Source organism: Maylandia zebra, linkage group LG17, assembly GCF_041146795.1.
Source record: "Maylandia zebra isolate NMK-2024a linkage group LG17, Mzebra_GT3a, whole genome shotgun sequence".
Taxonomy (NCBI): Eukaryota; Metazoa; Chordata; class Actinopteri; order Cichliformes; family Cichlidae; genus Maylandia; species Maylandia zebra.
The window spans coordinates 17,078,943-17,097,856 of NC_135183.1; the positions used below are offsets into that span (position 1 = coordinate 17,078,943).

Below are 18,914 nucleotides of genomic sequence, written 5' to 3' on the forward strand. Positions count from 1 at the left end.
GAGGCCATTTCTAGAATCATCACAATTCCCTTGAATGAACTTAATCCCCTGTGTGTAAAACTGGGAATCAAGTGCCTTAATGAAAGGGAGTACCAGTTCTTGAAAGAGTACTGTACTGTGATGAAGCCCCTGACAGTGGCTCTGGACATCTTACAAGGGGATGAGTGCACCTACGGGGCTTTACTGCCAACACTCACAAGCCTGATGTCAAAGATGAAAGATGACCTCTCTAGAATGACAGCCAGCCTTCCAGATGTCATTGTAAAGGTAAGATTATTATTAATTGCCTTGGGTGGATTTGTTAAATTTATTATACCATTCACAGTGGGTGGATGTTATACTTTGTTTTAAGCAGCGGGTACAATTATTAAAATGATAGAATAAAAGACCAAGTATTCACCCCTTGTTAAATATCAGGGACATTGATCATCATTAATCATGAATATTAATCATAATATCAACAAAAGCCTCAGCCAAAATTAAATCTCATACAGTATTGATAATAGAAAATATAGATGGTTTAGAGCTGTAAAGCCCACAAAATAATGACAATAGGTAATTATATAGTAAAATAATTTTATTCTTAGTTGCATCATATTGTATGTTACAGGCCATCAAGACTCGTTTTGATGCTGTTCTGGACAGCCAAGAAGGACTTCTCGCAGCGGCCACTTGTCCCAAGTTTAAACTTCGTTGGCTGAGAGATGAGCGTAGGAGAGAGTATGTGAAGGAGCTCCTGATAACAGAGTGTCGTAAAGCTGCTCCTGCAACTGAGAACACTAATGTGTCCCAAATCCCAGCCAGCCCAGCCGAAATGGACTTTTTTGAATTTCAGAATCAGCCCACAGAAAGCTTCTCAGCAGAAAAAGAAGTAACTGACTTTTTAAGGTCAGGCTATGAGCTTGAGATTCTGAATCAGTTCCCAAATCTCAAAAAGATGTACATGAAATACAACAGTCCAACTCCATCCAGTGCACCAGTGGAACGGCTGTTCAGTTTAGGTGGATTGGTGCTTTCCCCAAAAAGGAACAGAATGTCTGATAGAAGGTTTGAGAAGCTTCTGCTGATGCGATATAACAGAGCGTTCTCACTCCCGAGGCGTAACATGTCGACGTTTTGTCACATCCCGCGGCGTTCCTGAGGAACGCGAAAGGAGACCTTCGGCGTTCTTATGGTACGCGGCGGGTTATGGCTGGAATCCAGTGCAATGACGCTCCCGCGGGAGTAGACGTTCCAGCCCTGTATTCCAGCCCTAAACCTAACCTTATCCCTAGCCCTGACCATAACCTTATTCCTGACCTTAACCAGGACTTTAATGATGTTAAATAGCGTGTTTCTAAGCGATTTGAAGAATAAGAGCGAACATGTGTAGGTTCATTCCAGACGGTTCTCATATTTCCTCTTTTTCCGAGGTCGTCATTTAGGAACGTGGTGGGTAGCCGAAAACGTAATATGGTGACGATTTGTCACCTAGCGTAAAATGTTACGCTTTGGGAGTGAGAACGGGTTGGATATAACCACTGTTTCAGTCCAAAAGAAAACAATAAAACATAGGTCTTTTTCAGGGTTGCCACAAACTGAGACTGGATTAACAGCCTGAATGTAGCATGCAATAGCATTTTCTGTTTTTGTAATCTCAATATTATGCCTCTCTGCACTTTACCAACTGTTAAAAGATGTTATTGTTAATTTTATTTATTTATTTTTTGCTGTATTTATATGAAAGGATGTGTGTGTGTATACACAAAAATAATTTATGTTATATGCTGGAGTATGCAGAAATACAGTTTAAGCCTTTATTTTCTTAAAATATGGTGTAATGTGCAGAAATATGTTCAAATGTTAAACAAATTTATTAAAGTCAAAGACTGTTGAATTTAATTTAATTTTTGTTTGATGCACTGTTTATAAAGTTAAGATTAAAAGTAATAAACAATTTTTTAAAAAGACACTTTTCCATTTGATTCACTTTTATATGATGGATTATGCAGAAAAAATAGAATTGGCCCAAAAGGTCTATTGCTTTATCACGCATTCAGGTAGTGTATCATGTTTTTTTAAAGTAACTAAGTAACTAAGTAATTAATTACTTTTGAAAATAAGTAATCAGAAAAGTAACGGGATTACTTTTTTGAGAAGTAATCAGTAATCAGTAACTAATTACTTTTTTCAAGTAACTTGACCAACACTGGTTGTCACGAGCGTCGCACTTGCTTACGTCACTGTCGTGAGACATTCTCGCAAAAAAAATCACGGTTTTAGTAACGCAGTAACGCAGCATTCCTACGGGAAAGTAACGGTAATCTAATTACTGTTTTTGCAATAGTAATCCCTTACTTTACTCGTTACTTGAAACAAGTAATCAGATAACAGTAACGCGTTACAAGTAACGCGTTACAAGTAACGCGTTACTGCCCATCTCTGCTTCTATGACCTCCTGGATGAGTCGTTGATGTGCTCTTGGAGTGATTTTGGTTGGCCGGTCGCTCCTGGGAACGTTCTGGATAGGTGTTCTCCATGTGTGGATGGAGCCACAGAAATGCCTCTTTAACCTTTCAGACTGGTGATGTTACTGACTGATTCTGTTTTTTTTTTAAGATTGAGATCTTCTACTTGACTTTATCAGACAGGTGCTGTTTAACCCTTTAAAACCGGTCAGAGCGGGCACGCTCCATTTTGCGCAACTACTTTTAAATCCTTGTAGAACTGCAACCACATAAGCTACCGTAATAATTTTTTTTGCATATGAAACCGGAGGAGTTGTACTTACATCTTATGCCATCAGCTTGTCCTCGGTCACAGTTTCCTTCCACATATAGCTTTGCAAAAACTGCATAAAAAGCTCTTGCAGCAACAAAAACATAATATTCCAGAAACACGCTTTGCCGATCCGACCAGCTGTTCATAATACTTCCTACGTTAGAATAGACGTCAGCGTGAACTATCGCATGTCCGCAATTACCTGCCCGAAACCGGAAGGAACGTAATTTTCGCGGAAATGTAGTTTTTTACCATCAGGGCCTCATGAGCCTATACTGGTGTTTTTAAAAGTTATGTTTGACTTTCTGACTTTCTGTGTCGTTTCTGGGATGCTTAGGTCTCATATTGCACTGCTGGAAATAGTTTATTCTGATGCATGTGCTGTTTTTTTGCAAGTTTGCACTATAATATTTATTTTCGTTTTTCCTGCAGTATATAAAAATTTGTGTATTTCAAAAATAAAACTATGAAGACACTCAAAATAAATTTCCTGTGGTGGGAAACTATTTTGTGCAACTTTTTTGTATTTACAGTTTTGAGGGATAAGCCTCTTAAATTTCTCTAACTAGAAATATATGTTAAAAAAACAAAAACGATTTTGAATTTTTTGTAGTTTATTGCACTTTCTTGCAATTTATGTAATTTCTATGCACTTAATGCATACACATTATTAAAATTTGGGCTATAATGGTTGTATTGATGTATAGCAACTTGAAATGCTCCCAAAAATGGCACTACAGCATGTAAAAATATAATATAAGCTCTGGCGGACTTGGTTCTATGGTAGGCCTTAAAGGGTTAAGTGATTCAGCAGTAATCACTGTGGGGTGAACTTATCTCTGTGCCTACGGATGGTCCAGCAGTGAAAGAGCTAAAAGATTGAATTTTGTCAGCATTATTTTCTTGGTTTTAGGTAAAGACTGTGTGATAGAGATTGCCCCCAAAAATCACGTTCAGATAGAGTTATGAGGAGTCTGATGGTGAGATGCTTCTGTTTAAAGGTGATAAATAAGCCTTGGCAATGAAGATCAATGCAGTCTAGTAACAGGACATTTAAAACCATAGCAGGGGGTCCAAGGGTAAATATTAGGGCTGGGTATCGTCACTGATTTCTAGAATCGATTCAATTCCGATTCACAAGGTCCCGAATCGATTCGATCCTCGATTCGATTTAATTCGATTCGATTCGATTCGATTCGATTTGAATCTGGGAAATTTTGACAGTCAGAAATATTATAATTCAGATCAGTACATTTACATATTCTTGTATCTATTAAAAGGAAGCTGACACACGCAAGACTTTATCAAAGGTGTGAGCATCACAGCAGAGGCCTTTGTGTCAAAGTAGCTGAAGATAAAACACAGAAAAACATGAAGGTGATTTTCCTGGCCTGGGATTTTATAAAAATAATCTGCAGTACATCAAAAACGAAAGAAAACCATTAATCAACACATGAACATTACCTCTGAAGTTACAGCGGTTTTATTAGAGACACGGCTAAGCGTTTTGCATTTTGCTTAATTTTAAAAAGTTTAAATTTGTTCAATATTGAACGGCAGAAATTAGGTTTACTTTTCGGAAGTAAGTAAAAGGGGGAAAAAACGTCGGCCAACAGCGCTGTAAACAACGGTAGACTTGTGCGTAACAAGCAAGCGCATAATGCAGAAAAGAGAGAGAGAGAGAGAGAGTGAGAGAGAGAGAGAGCTGTGCATGAAGTGTGATTTTTATCCTGAAAAGTCAGCAAAAGTCAGAGGGAATTCATGACGATGTTTATGTGAAGCGTAGTTTGGATCTTCTTTTGCTGCTGATTCGGTCAATATTGTTTGGAGAGAGATAAAACTAACAGCCATATGATCAGCGCAAAAAGGGCGTAAACACACAGCGCGGACCCGCGGATCAGAATCAGCGAGCTGTCGGCTTTCAGCCCCGACCGTCAGCTGAGAAAGGCGACATCTCACTGATTCTGATCCGCGGGTCCGCGCTGTGTGTTTACGTCTTTGTGCAGAAGCCGTGTTCCTGCTCTTATTTACTGTCTTAGCTGTTTGGTGGTTGTTAAAATTTTGTGATCTTTCACCTGAGATTCTGGCATTTCGGGCAAAATAAATTAATATTAAAAAATCGATTCAGGATTTTAATGAATCGATTTTACATTATCCAAGCCAGAATCGATTTTAATAGATAAATCAATTATAAAAACCCACCCCTAGTAAATATCCTCAGAAGTCCAGAGGAAGAGGCTTTTCTTAATGAAACATTTAAAGGAAGCTCTAAAAATCAGGTCATGGATGCTTAAAACACTGAGACTCTGATGACATGACTGAAGAAATGTAGAGGAGGGTTGAATTAACCCAGTTAAACTTAAACCTCCTCATAATGATGGTTGCCTCATCAAAACAGTGGATGGATGCTGTTTTTAGTCTTAAATGTGTGACCTGTTTCAGTTTTTTTCCTCCTGTTAAAACTGTTTTAATCAGCGTGAGTTTAAAACTTTTGCCAGCCTCCTCCTCCTCCTCCTCAGCCCTCAGAGGGAAATAAAGTCCTGTGGAGGTAATTACCTGCTGTAAGACTTCATCCTCTGATTGCGGCATTACTCTCTAATCTCTAATCGGCTGAATTACCCACAATCCCCTCTGGTTATTTCTCTTTTTTTGACCCGATCACCACACTGCTGCACTGCTTTATTAACACTGCATTAAACCCCACAGGAGGCTAACGGCCACAATTTACCTGATCAGAGTTTGCCGACTCAGAAGGTTTATAATGACTGCAGGGAATCATGGGAAATTGAGGCTTTAAGGAGGGAGAGGAAATGATGGAAGCAGGAAGTGAAAAAACTCATCTCACAGTAGAGCTGTTTTAAAGGGGGAAATGATCTATAGCGACCGAAACTGTTTGTGTATCAGGATGTTTATTTCTGCTGTGAAGTTTCAACATGGGAGTCTATGAGGACTGAGTCAGTGCTGCCCCTGTTGGATGCCAGAGGAACTGCAACTGCTGTTGTAGTGCTGGCTTTGTTTTTCACCTGACATCAATAAAACGTGACTGTTTTGCTTCTACCATACCCCCATACCCCCCCCCCCCCCCCCCCACACACACACACACACACACACACACACCACCACCACCTTTCTTGAGTGACTTTGCCAGGTGTTCACCAAGTTGTTGTTCCAAGTCACCTATTGGCAAAGGTTCACCACAAAACTAAGCCAGATGGAGAAATCTGGTGTAGACCCTTACCCTAAAGCATAAAGAGTATGATACAGCTGGATCCTCCATCCATCCATCCATCCATCCATCCATCCATCCATCCATCCATCCATCCATCCATCCATCATTTCCTATTCATCCATGTATCCATCCATGCATCCATCTGTTCATCCATCCATCCAATAATGCATATTATTAAGAAGCACAATACTTACTGAGTGAGGAGAATGATCCAAAAGACATGTCCCCACATCCCTCCAGCAGTGAGTTGGTCCCCATAGGCTCCCAACTTTCCAGCAGAAATAAACGTAATTACATCCTGATACACAACATTTTTGGTTTATATAGATAATTTAACCCTTCCTAACACATGTACGGTTTTTATAACTTACCTGTTTAAATTGTATTGAGGGTCAAAGTTTGCATTATTAGGGATGTGGCCTTGTTGACTTTGTGGCAAAACAGGGTGTAGCTGCTAATTGTAGTCCCTGAACTGAACTTGGTCTTTTCATGTATTCCTGTCCTCCGCACTCCCCTTCCTCCATCACTGTCATGTGACTTTATCTCCAAGTCCTTCAGACCAAGGACACATCAGAGTGGGACTAAAGTGAGCTCCAGGGGACAAACACAAAGTGGTCTCTAATGTGCTCCAGAGGTTTCCTCCTGCTGTCAGCTGATTCAGGATTTACTGACCACAGCAGACTCTCTGAGCTGAGCATTTTTGCTCCAGATACACAAAGCAGTGAGTTCTGCCTCCTGTGGAAGCTTTAATTGGACCTGCGGCTATAAATGATCAGTGAGTTTTCTCCTTTGAGAGCGGGAGTAAAAATAGAAGAAGCTTTTTCTGTCTGGACACAAAGCAGAGGATTATTTATTCTCAGTGTGTCTGTTTCCAGGCTCCACTTTGTATTTGTTAATGTCTCTGAACTGCTCATTTTATTCTTTGAATCTATTTTTATTGAATGTTGTGTAATTTGATGGATTTGTGTGGATGTTGGTGGATTTAGCTTTCCTTGTAACGCAGCGCTTTAAAGGCGCTGAAGTCCAGTCACTGTAAGCAGAAATCTGGTTTTATTCTGGAGTTCATTTATTCTGTGGAGCTCTGAGAGACCTGCTCACATGTTGTTGGAGGCGTGTGTGCGGCACTCATGTGTTTTAGCTGCTGTGTTGTTCTTGCGCAGATTTGCCGGTGAAGGAAACAGCAATGACATCTGTTGGCACGGGAAGTTTAATGTGGTGGAGAAGCAGCGAGCTGAGCCTCGGGCTGTCAAGCAGATGTCTGCAGTGTTGTCGTGGTGTCATTACAGGCTCAGGAAGAACTTGTTGTGTTTGAGCCCTCGGCTCATCAATCTTTAACTGATAGACCTGCAGACTGTGTGTTCAGGGTCGCTGCGGTTTACAGGACAGGAACCATGGCTGGGCGTCTCACTGGGTCCTGAAACAAACAAACCAATAACCCAATCACTGGGTGCTGTCACAGTTCATATGGTAATAAACATGCCAACATCACACACACACACACACACACACACACACACACACACACACACACACACACACACACACACACACAAACAAACAAACAAAGCTGATAAAAAACTTGAACATTTAATCCCACCACAGAGTGGAGGAGCCTTTTAAAAATGCATCCAGAGGGGAGGTGAAAGTTTGTTTGGACCTGAATCATTCAGTCTTTCAGTAAAACCTGCTGCTCACCAAAAACTGTTAATGATTCATAAATCTGCTTCCTGCTCAGGGACACGACAGACAGTTTGATTCGAAACATGCGATGTAACCTGTAGAGTTTGGATCTTTTGTTGCTAAATCTTGACTTTTGTCAGCCTGGCTAGTAAATCTACCCTCTCTCTGTCTGTAATGACTTTCCAAGCATGAAAATGACTCCAACTTCCACCAAACTAATGCAATCAAACACAGCTGAAGAAATGAAGTCATCATTACAGGAACAAAATGCATGTCTTGGTGTCGGAGATGTCTGATCTGCAGTCTAGTCCCACTACAGCTGATTGATGTGATTACATGTGGTCATTTTTCCAGATGGATGGATTGATGTGCGCGTCTGACACACCATAACAGCCTATCAAAACTCAACGCTATTCAGCGACTTCAATTGATGAATTGTGAAATAACCGCTGGCAGTTAACTAGGCAACTGAGGCCTGGACTGTCCACAAGTGGGTGCTGGCAGAGTAATGGCAAAGGTTTTTTATCCCATCTCAGACAACTTTGATCAATTCGATGGTGGCTCGTCATCTTTATGGTGATAGTTGGTCACTAGTGGACATTCAAACCTCAGGTTGATATATTTATTTAAGCTACACCACAACTTTAAAGTGCTACCCCCTTGTGGTCATAGATTTATGTACTTTTCCTTACAACCTGACCCTTTGAAGAAGAAACCACAGACTGAAGTGAATGGAGCTGTATCCAAACTTCATTTCCAGATGGTAGTTCTGCAGGTGGCTGCGAGTGGAAATGAGACACAAACAATGGAGAAGCTCTGTGGAGTCATAAATATTAAATGTGATTGAATGCTGGAGTGAAAAATGTTCCAGAGTCTGCACATGGTGAGCTTCTCTGTCTGAATCTCTCCAGCAGCACTGCAGCATCCTGTCTCTTCACACGAGCTGCTGCAGACCCCAGGGGCTGAAGGGAAGGAGGCGGAAGCTTCACATCACACCTTCTGTTTTCAGAGATCGACCTGGAACCTCAATTGAAGCAGGTTCGATTGGTGTAGCAGCAGCAGTGAGGACGGCGCTGTCGAGGGGATTCGGAGGAAGCTGCTCATGCCGTCTGTTTGAAGACGTGTCCCGCAGCCTTCTGGGAAGCAAACGTTACCCTGAGTGCGAGCTGAGACAGTGACGACATAAAACTCACCGTCCCACAGCGAATCCAAAAGCAGCAGCAGAGCAGAAATAAGGTTCACAAATGATGAGCAGACTTTAACAAAAAGAAGCAAGAAACTTTATTTATGTCAGGGAACCACACAAAACAGACGGAACACAACAACATCCAACAGAAGAAATGTAGGAGGCAACATTATAATCTACACGTTCTGCTGGATTTCACATTAACATGTGTGACTAGTCAACATTAGCAGCCCTGCAACAACACATACATTAATGAGAGCCACTGCAAAGGGAGAGGAAGCAAAATGATCTTTTAATGCTCAAAGCTGCTAAAATGACAGAAACTTTCCTCTTTTTCTTATTTCATCCAGTTTTTCATTCCTTGTTTGTGGCTTAGTAACAGGAAGGTGTGCAGTGTCTTTACATTCATACGGAAGATGAAGACTGTGCAGGGAGAGGTGGGGAACTTGTGCCTGATGATGATTAAATTGCCTTAATTATATTATTTTCTCCCGTTTCACAGACAGAAAAAAGCAGGCATCGCTGTGGTGAGAGTCAGACGCACAGTTTAGATCAGCAAGTAATGGGCTCCCAGGAGAGCAAACGACTTCATTTAAAGCGCTTAAAGATACAGATTTACTCCAAATACTTTAAAACAAAGATCCACATGGAGAGAAAGCTGCAGCTTTTCCACATTTATTCAGAATTGGAGGTTTTCTGTTCAGAAAGAACAGCACAGCATCACTGACAACACAAATGACTTTGATTCTCTCACAAACAGCAGGAGCCGACGTGGAGGAGGTGGGTTACAAAGGAGCTTGCAGATGCAGCTGCAGCTGTGTGCAGGCTGATACAGATTAAAAAGCTCCCCTGCTTTCTTCTCTCAGAGCTTTGAGCAAAGAAAAGAGAAACTGTTCAACCATCTAAACTTAAAACCTGGAAAAATCTCCTGCATGTGCTTGTGGGCCTATCATTAAGACAGCAGGCTGATAAAACCTGGACATGCAAACCACAAAAGAGCAAAATGAGAGTCTGACGTCTGTATTTGGGGAACTGCTGTGAGACAGCATGGACAAACAGATTCATGTCCTTGATCCACATCAACGACCTCTCCAACCTCTCCGAAAGGTTCCCTTGGAGTCACAGTTTCGATCTTGAGCAGGTTGGATGGTTTCCAGGTGCTTCTGTAGGAAACGGTGTTCGTCCTTTGGCTCTAACACTCACACTGAATGAATTTCCTGGTCAGAAAACATTAGACAACACTGAGAGTCCCCCTGAGAGTAAAACTGAGAGTGCTCTGAATAATGGAGTAAAAACAAAATGGCCTCTGCGAGCGAGGTGCTCTGTGGGAAAACAAAGAGCTGGAGAGGTCAGTCGATAGTTTGTGGAAGTGTCATGGAGGTTTGAACACTTGAGGTCTGAGTCTCTTGAGAGAGACGATGTGCCACACAAAGAAGTTCGAGAGAATCCATATTGATGAGGAGAAATGAGGCTTTACGAGCAAAGAAAAGCCATCAGACATCAGATTTATGCACACAGCTCATCTCAATCAGACAGGCAGACCTGTATTTCCCTGTGTTCATCCAGCAGTTGAAACCGGGACTGACCAGCTCCTCTTGTACTGGCAGGGAACCTGAAAAAGACCCTGAAAGCAGATTTCTAAGAGTGTGCTCCAGTCTGAACGGTAAATAGGGTAAATAATGGTCATTGTTGGTTGTGACGCACACGTCTCCCTCTGAATCTTTTCCAGTGCTTTTCATCATTTTTGAGGCATTTTTTCCTGCAGAAACATTTTTCTTCTTTAAATTGGACAAATTCATTTTATTTCCTGCTTTCCTGAGTTCCTGAGTTTATTCTCAGACTCAAAAAGCATCACGTGAAAAACACTAATAGATGACTAAGCTCGTGTTATGGATGGACTCATCTCAGACATTTCCTGTCCACCAGTCTGGTCCATTTTCTATCTTCCTCTTCTCACATGACGGTGCTTTGAATTGTGGTCAGAAGTTTCCATCCACTCTTCCTGTTCATGGATGTCAGGGTCATTTGGGGCTTTTAAAAAATCATTTCTTTGAAATCTTTTTTCGAGGTGAAACAATTGTACAGCATTCATCTTTGATGACTTTAAAAAACAAGTTTGAATTAATGCTGAAGTTTCTCTGATCCACACAGTTTAAAAGTATACATATAGGGTCACACGCAGAAGCCAGGTTTGTGCCAAGAAAACCAAGAAGAATTATGAGGAATTATGCAAGATGCTTGTTTCTAAATGACATTTGCCAGACACTACTGGGGGTCTATGTATGTGTAAGTGTGTTTGCAAACTTCTGATTCTGAGGGGGTAAGATAAAACTCAGTTCTTCCAAAACTTCACTAACCTCCAAACATCACTGCTGTTCAGCTCTCTGACTTCCTTTCCTTCTGTCAGTCGTGGTACACATGGAGCTGGGAATGTGTAGCAAGATGTGTGTCTGTTAAAGTTGCATCATCACGAGATAAAATACGATCAGCTGAACATCATCTGAGCCACAAACATGACATCAAAGTTATCTCCAGGCCAGCCTGAGGCGTCACTGAGAGCTTCCACACACATGAAATATGGACAGCTGTGTTTCTTTATTCACTAACACAATATCTGCAGTGAATGCAGCATTTTAGATTCACTTTGGACTGTAATAACCACTCAAACAGCTTCATAAAGAACCAGCATGATCAAATAAAAACACTCAGCCAATCGAAGCTCCGAAAACACTGGCAGGCTGACACATTTCAAATATTTATAACAAAGCTCGGGAATCTTTATGGCATCCAGCAGCAGCTCAATGACCTTCAAACTGCACCTGATGAAACAACTCCTTCATCCTGCTCTCCTCTCTGCCTTTCAAAGACACCTCCTCCCCGTCAGCCCGCTAGTTTCCTGTTTCATAGCAAACAGGACTGAGGGAGACCAGCATCTTCACACTGGAATCCAAAGGAATACAATGAGAGCTCTCAGCATTAACGTTGTCAAGAGTTTCATTGATTTGGCTGGGATCGCTGGGTTAGGAAAGTCACATTTTTATATCAGTCTACCAGTATGTCAGTTTGTGCCTGTGAGCAGAGAGACACCATTTTATATGGAGACGTAAAACACGAGAACAAAGAGGCTTCCTGCACAGGATGCCCTTATATTTACCGTAATAGCTGCTTTATCTGTGTTTATGTAGTAGTTTTCACAAGTACAAAACATCCTTCTATAAAAACATTCTGCGCCTGTACAGCTGTTATGAGGGGCGAAATTATCTGCAGAGACCAGAAGAGTTTGTGTATCAGGCTGTAAGAGATCACTGAGCACCGAACAACCTTAGTTTTTTTGGCCAATCCTTTACACACATACAAGGCAAATTCCAAAATGGCGACCTATCCATCCCTCTCTCACATGCCGCAGTCCAGCTTTGTATACTCTCAGACCACACCTTCTCAATTCAAACTGGCCTATGACATAATCCTTCCAGAGAAGGAAAAGAAAAACAAAGAAGACCAACCAAACTCCTACTCTTTCCAACTCACATCCTACTAAAGAGCTGCATTTGAGGTTTCACCTGTTATTTACTTTCTGATATACTGCCCCAAACAAATAAGAGCCTGTTCACTTCAAACGCTTCATCGAGGTCAAACACTGTAAATATACGTCACAGTTACTCAGACTGAGGACATTACAGTGAAACTCCTTTTTTAAGGTCAGGAGGAGAAGTGATGATCAGACCTCATACAGATCTCTCTGGAGCACTGATCTATTTTATAAGAGGGAGTGTCGGGTGCCATTATCCTCAGTTTGGACTGTTTAGTTTCCCACGTATGTTTCCTGTTTTATTGTGTTAGTCATCTGTCTGTGTGCATTATGTTTCATTTTACTTCTTCTGTTTCATTAGTTAGATTTATCCCAGCTGTGTTCTCACCTGTTTCCACTCATCATCATTATCCAGTCTATTTAAGCCCTCACGTTCTCTCAGTTCCCTTTCAACTCCTCGTGTGTTTCCCATTTAATTCCAATCATTCATGTTCAATTCAGTCTGTATTAAAAAAATGTGGATATTGTAAACCAGCCTGTGAGTCCTGCTTTCTCTACACACCAGATTGTGACAGTGAGTTGTGAGACATGGAGTAAAATTACTTCTACATGTGAGATTCAGTGACTGACTGGGAGAAAGTTGGCAGAGGGTTCTGCAGACGGGGTTTTCAAGAGCTTGGCTGGTATATTCAAAGATATGAATATATTAGTCTTAACTGAACCTCAGAAGGGATGAAACTGCTGGGAAAATCATAAATAATCTATAATCAATACATTCAGTATGAGCGTCTCTGCTGGCATTAAAAACTCATTTCCTACAGCAGTCTTTAAATGTCAGTTATTAATGAAATCGGGTTCAGTGTACAACTGCCACAGTCCCTCTGATACCGGTGTGTGTGTGTGTTGGGTCTAATTGATATCTGAAACAGTAATGAGCTGTAATTGTAGCTGTAGGGAAACCTGCTGCAGTCAGAGGAGCTGCTGTTTAATGCAGAGCACATCTGAGGCAGGGTGTTTGGCACGAAGCTGTAATTAAACCGTTTTTTTCTCACAGCTGAGACGTGAAGCCGCTGCACCGCGGCGGAAAATCAGAAGTTTAAAGTTACTTTGTGATTCAGGCAGCAGCTTCACACCACGCTCTCTGTCAGCTTACATTTTCCAGTTTTCCCGCATGTTTCCAAGAACAGACACATGGAACAATAACGCCCTCCCTCTGAAGTTTCTTGAAGTCTTAGAGATAAATGCTGTGCACTCAGGCTGCAGAAACATCAGCACGTGTGATGTTCATCTGTGGATGAAGTTAGGTTTGTGTTCCTTCTCTGAGTCTCTGATGCAGCAGAAGTTTGATGGTTCTAGTTTGAAAAGAAACATTCTCTCTGCGTCATCCCTCGCTGGGTTAGTCTGAGTGCTGACGATCAGCGCGCTGTTACTGATGCCCTCTCATGGCGTCCTGTCGAGCCTGCAGTCGAGTTGCGGTGCCTTTGAGTTTCAGTCCTTTGGGGTTATGACCTATGATCACTTCTGTGTCTTCATGTCTTTAAAGCTTTCCCATCCGTCCATCTTTCTCTCGCTTAGTTCCTTCATCGTCCCTGATTATCATTTCCTGTTTTATTTTGATAAGTGCATTTTTCTTTCTCACTGAGCTGCATCTCCTGATGATCAGTAAGCTCGTCTTCTTCGTCCACTTCATCATGGTCACTCATGAAATCATTTCATGAAGGGCATCCACTTAAAAAAATATTAATAATACACTGACATTTTAGAATCTGCCAACTGAAACATACAGAGCTTTCCACTGTGGTGACCTCGTGTGAATAACAGAGCAACTAAACAAGCTTTATTGCAGATTCATGAAAACACTGAAGGACGCTGCCTGACTGCATTTCACATGGATTTGTGGCAGTTAGGGTCTTCATCCTCTTCTCAGCCAATGAAATCCTCATTTCCAGTTTTAAAAAAACAACAACAACAATACATAGGATGGGGGTGGGGTGGAGGGGATATCACATGACCCAGAGAGCCACAACATGAACACTAAAGTGAAACAACAGCATCATGCAATCATGTTTGAAATGAAGGAGTCTGTCCTGTCTTAGATGTGCATGAGTGTCTGTGTGTGTGCGTGTGGGTAAACAGGAAACAGTCATACAGCTGTTGAGTGCTCCTCTTCAGGCGTTTGGTTGGGTTGTTGTGGTAAATAAATTTCTGTGCAGGAGGGAAAAAAAAGGTGACTGACCTTTGACCTGCAAATCCCTGGCAGCCAATTAGCTCGAAGTGTTGAGGGCAGCATGTTGATCAGAGCGATGGATTATTTGTGTGTCTCTGTTTAATGATAATCACTGAAATAAAGCAAGTCAGGTCTGTGTGAGCAGTTCTGACCTCTGAGAGGCTCGAGGAGAGTCAAAGCAGACAGATTCTAAGGCAGTGCCTGGTCTGTGTGTTTCCCTGCTTTCTCCAAGGGTTTGTGGAGCTACATTCTGATGGACCGCAGACACAAACTGGGCCCGGTGCAGCCAATCACAAATCATTAAACTCACCGTGTCTGCAGATGTCCTGAGAAGAAACGCACACCTCAGAGCGCTGGGCCTGTAACGGCCCTGACCATGATGTTTACCCCGCAGTCGATAATGATGGAGAGTGGCGAGATTTTCACAAACTCATAACGAGAAAAACAAAGACGGGAACACACACACAGACTCCCTGTTAGTTCTGCAGGGAGCCATCAATCAAAGATTCTGAATGACAGCACACACACACTGGCAGCATTGATTTGAGCTGCTCTGGCTTCGTTGTGTTCTGTGATTTAGGAGCAGTGTGAGACCTCCTGCCTCCTGCCTGCACCTCCTCTGACTGCTGATGCTGGAGCTCAGCACAGCTCTAACTCACTCAATGGATCAACCTGCTCTGTGTGTAGGTTTCATGGACATCCATCTCTTCGGAGCGTCTCTAAGAGCCCGTCATGTGACTTCTTGTGTGATGAAGACTGCGCTCTTTGGGCTGCTCATGCCTGTGCTCTTTTTGGTACTCTTCCTGATGTCTGCCACGTCTATTCAGCTCTGCGCAGTTTTAAATGAGCTCCACATGCTGGTTAACTCTTCCTCATCTCACATGCTCTCTGGCCTGAAGTTAGTCTGTGTGCTTCTTCCTGTTAGCAATGGCTGACAGGAAGAAGCGATCCGGTGCTTATAATGTTGTTTAGAGGGTCTGCGAACTGCCGAGCACCTACTCTTCTCTGACTTCACTTGATTTCAGTGGGGCTCACTCAGACTGACAAACGAACATCTGGCTACTGATGTTTCGGAGCTGTTCAGCTGCCATCTTCTGTGAGAGGAGATCCCAAAGTTAAGCAGGCTGGCTGAGAGTAACAGGTGTCAGACAGAAAGCAACTTCTTTAAAAAAGTCTGGAGATACACATGACTCTGCTATGATTTCACAGCACTCCATAAACAGAAAACTGGTTAGCAGCCAGAGTTTATGAAAAATGAGGAGACTCCAGATGTGTCGACTCCTCTGACCTCCTGCAGTGAGAGTGTGGAGCTGCAGTAAAACAGGCCCAGGCACTTTGGCAAACACTGGATCAGGTCCATTAGACTAATGAGTCTAATGGACCTGACGATGCCAGGCAATCCGGCTGGAGACCAGGTCCAGGATCTCTGCTTCCTTCTCTCTAAGGCTGGATCCACTTGAGCTCCTCTCCAAATGAAGCATTTGTTAAGTTGTGTCTGTAGGATGACCAGCTGGCCTTCAGACTATTAGAGCGCTGCTGCCTGAACATTTTTGTCGAATCAGTGCGTTTCAGGATGACATACTTTATTTCACAGCTCAGTGATTTTCGGACAGTTTCTCAAAACTAAGTGAGAATTTCCTTTAACTTCAACCATCTACAGCGCTTTACACGGATCCCTGAAAGCATTAGAGACCACAGTTAAGATGTTATACTGACCGTGTGCTGGGACAGTGTGTCCACTCAGCTTTTGCATTAAGCTGTTTCAGATTCAGATTCACACAAGAACAAACACACAAGGATACAGCAGAGCTCTTTCTCATAAATTTTGGAAATGTTTGATATTTCACACACACACACACACACACACACACACACACACACACACACACACACACACACACACACACACACACACACACACACACACACAGCTTTCATCTCTCTCTCGCTCTCTCTCTCACACACACACACAGTATTTTTTTCTCTCGCGTTAATGATGGGACCGCTGAGATTCACCTGCTGAGCCACAGCTCTCCCTCATACAGGCAACTTTTGTAATAAGTACATGAAGCTCCTCCTCCTCGGACTTCTGCTGCCTGAGGAAAAAACAAAGAGACGTCCTGCGCGCTCCCTGTGGAGCCTAAAACAATTTGCTCCACCTGACGGGGGGGGGCGCGTGCCCGCCAGGGCTTACACACGGTCCGCGTGTCTCCATCTGATCCGAGAACTGCTCCATGACACGCCCCCTCAGAGAGAGAGAGAGAGGAGTGTGTGCGCCTCCCTTTCTCTCTCTCTGTGTGTGAGAGCGAGCCTCCTCAGCGCAGCTTCGAGTCTGTCCTCGCTGCTCCTCGCGCTGCTCCTCGCGCTCAGCTCTCGACATCAGGGGGACCGTTGGCGGGCAGAGCCTGGACAGAGCATGCGTGGCGGCCGCGTGTGTGCGCGTGGAGCGGGTCCGAGCGGCGAATCAAAGAGGAGAGCGACGCTCTGAGAGTTTTTCCCACTTTTACGCGTTTCTGTACACGCGCGGCACACGTGGACGTCCGTGACCCCGCCGCGTGGCACTGGTGCGTACGGCCCGTTCTTCGGGCTCCCCGGCTACCCCCTTCCCCCGCATGTCCTCCCGCGGCTCGGCCTGACCCCTCTCTGAGCGCGCGCACGGCTCTGGGAGCAGCATGGCGGCGGGAGTGGCCGCGTGGCTGCCGTTCGCACGCGCGGCGGCCATTGGCTGGATGCCGGTGGCCAGCACGCCCATGCCACTGCCGCCCCAGGAGAAGCGGCGCACGAAGGACGGGCTGCTGGTGCTAAACGTGAGCGGCACGAGGTTCCAGACATGGCGGGACACGCTGGAGCGCTACCCGGACACGCTGCTGGGCAGCACAGAGCGAGACTTCTTCTTCCACGAGGAGACCAACGAGTTCTTCTTTGACCGTGACCCGGACATCTTCCGTCACATCCTCAACTTTTACCGAACTGGGAAGCTGCATTACCCCCGTCAGGAGTGCATTGCGGCGTACGACGAGGAGCTGGCGTTCTTTGGCATCGTTCCAGAGATCATCGGGGACTGCTGCTATGAGGACTACAAGGACCGGCGGCGTGAGAACCAGGAGCGCATCCAGGACGATGAGGACATTGAACAGTCCAACGAGCCAGTGCCCGTTGACATGAGCTTCCGGGAGAGCATGTGGCGCGCCTTTGAGAATCCGCACACATCCACCATGGCTCTGGTTTTCTACTATGTCACCGGGTTCTTCATCGCAGTGTCGGTGCTCGCCAATGTGGTGGAGACGGTCCCGTGCGGTACCGCGCCCAACCGTGTCAAGGTGATGTCATGTGGTGAGCGGTACGAGCTGGCCTTCTTCTGCCTGGACACTGCGTGCGTCATGATCTTCACCGTGGAGTACCTGCTCCGCCTGCTGGTCGCTCCCAGTCGCTACAAGTTTGTGAAGAGCGTGATGAGCATCATCGACGTGGTGGCTATCATGCCGTACTACATCGGCCTGGTCATGACCGACAACGAGGACGTGAGTGGTGCCTTCGTCACACTACGCGTCTTCCGGGTGTTTCGGATTTTCAAGTTCTCGCGGCACTCTGCGGGACTTCGCATCCTGGGCTACACGCTGAAGAGCTGCGCCTCGGAACTCGGCTTCCTGCTCTTCTCGCTCACCATGGCCATCATCATCTTCGCCACTGTCATGTTCTACGCCGAGAAGGGCATGTCCGGGAGCAAGTTCACCAGCATCCCCGCAGCCTTCTGGTACACCATCGTCACCATGACGACCCTGGGGTAGGTGATGCTGACCATGTGTGTATGAAGTGGGTGGAGCTTCTTGTCCAAAAATGGGCGGAGCTAAGAGCGTGTTGGTGTTTGGTTTGAAGACATCAGTTTTCAGTGTTTAAGGGCAGCTGTCCGTGGTGCTGAAAAAGAGCTGCCGCTGTCTCAGTAAAAAGGACACTTGAGTCTCTATGATCACATGCCTCTGCTGCCTCCGTTTCAGAAAAAGAAAGAGTGAAGCTCAGCAGTAGGGTGTGAATCTGCAGGGGTGAGAATGCAGCTCGTTGTTAGCTTGAGTATGTAAACAGAAAGGCTTTGCAGGTTTACGTTAGTTTGGGTTAGTTACAGCTCGGTGATGCACACCTCTGTCAGTAATGGGACTGAGTTGTGGTGAGCACTCTGGAGTAGAAATCTTTCTCCTGTTTGTACCTCACAACCCACGTTTTACTGCTCCATCATGTTTTTCATGTTTTTTTCATAGGGGCCAAAAACTGTGTAGATGTGTTAGCGCCACCTGCAGATGATGTTAAA

The 18,914-nt window shown here is 44.1% G+C and overlaps 1 protein-coding gene and 1 long non-coding RNA gene across 2 annotated transcripts in view; one reads left to right on the plus strand and one right to left on the minus strand.

The window, feature by feature from the left end:
- Positions 1-18,914, minus strand: part of LOC143413139 (uncharacterized) — a 190,470-nt gene that overhangs the window by 131,094 nt on the left and 40,462 nt on the right. The gene's annotated exons all lie outside the window — the stretch shown is intronic.
- The window catches only part of LOC101483618 (A-type voltage-gated potassium channel KCND2), a 104,444-nt gene continuing 102,450 nt past the window's right edge, over positions 16,921-18,914 (plus strand). The window contains exon 1 of the mRNA XM_004564889.3: positions 16,921-18,395. Within this exon, the coding sequence (XP_004564946.1) occupies positions 17,284-18,395 (1,112 nt within the window). The 5' untranslated portion in view covers positions 16,921-17,283. The remainder of the gene's footprint in view (positions 18,396-18,914) is intronic.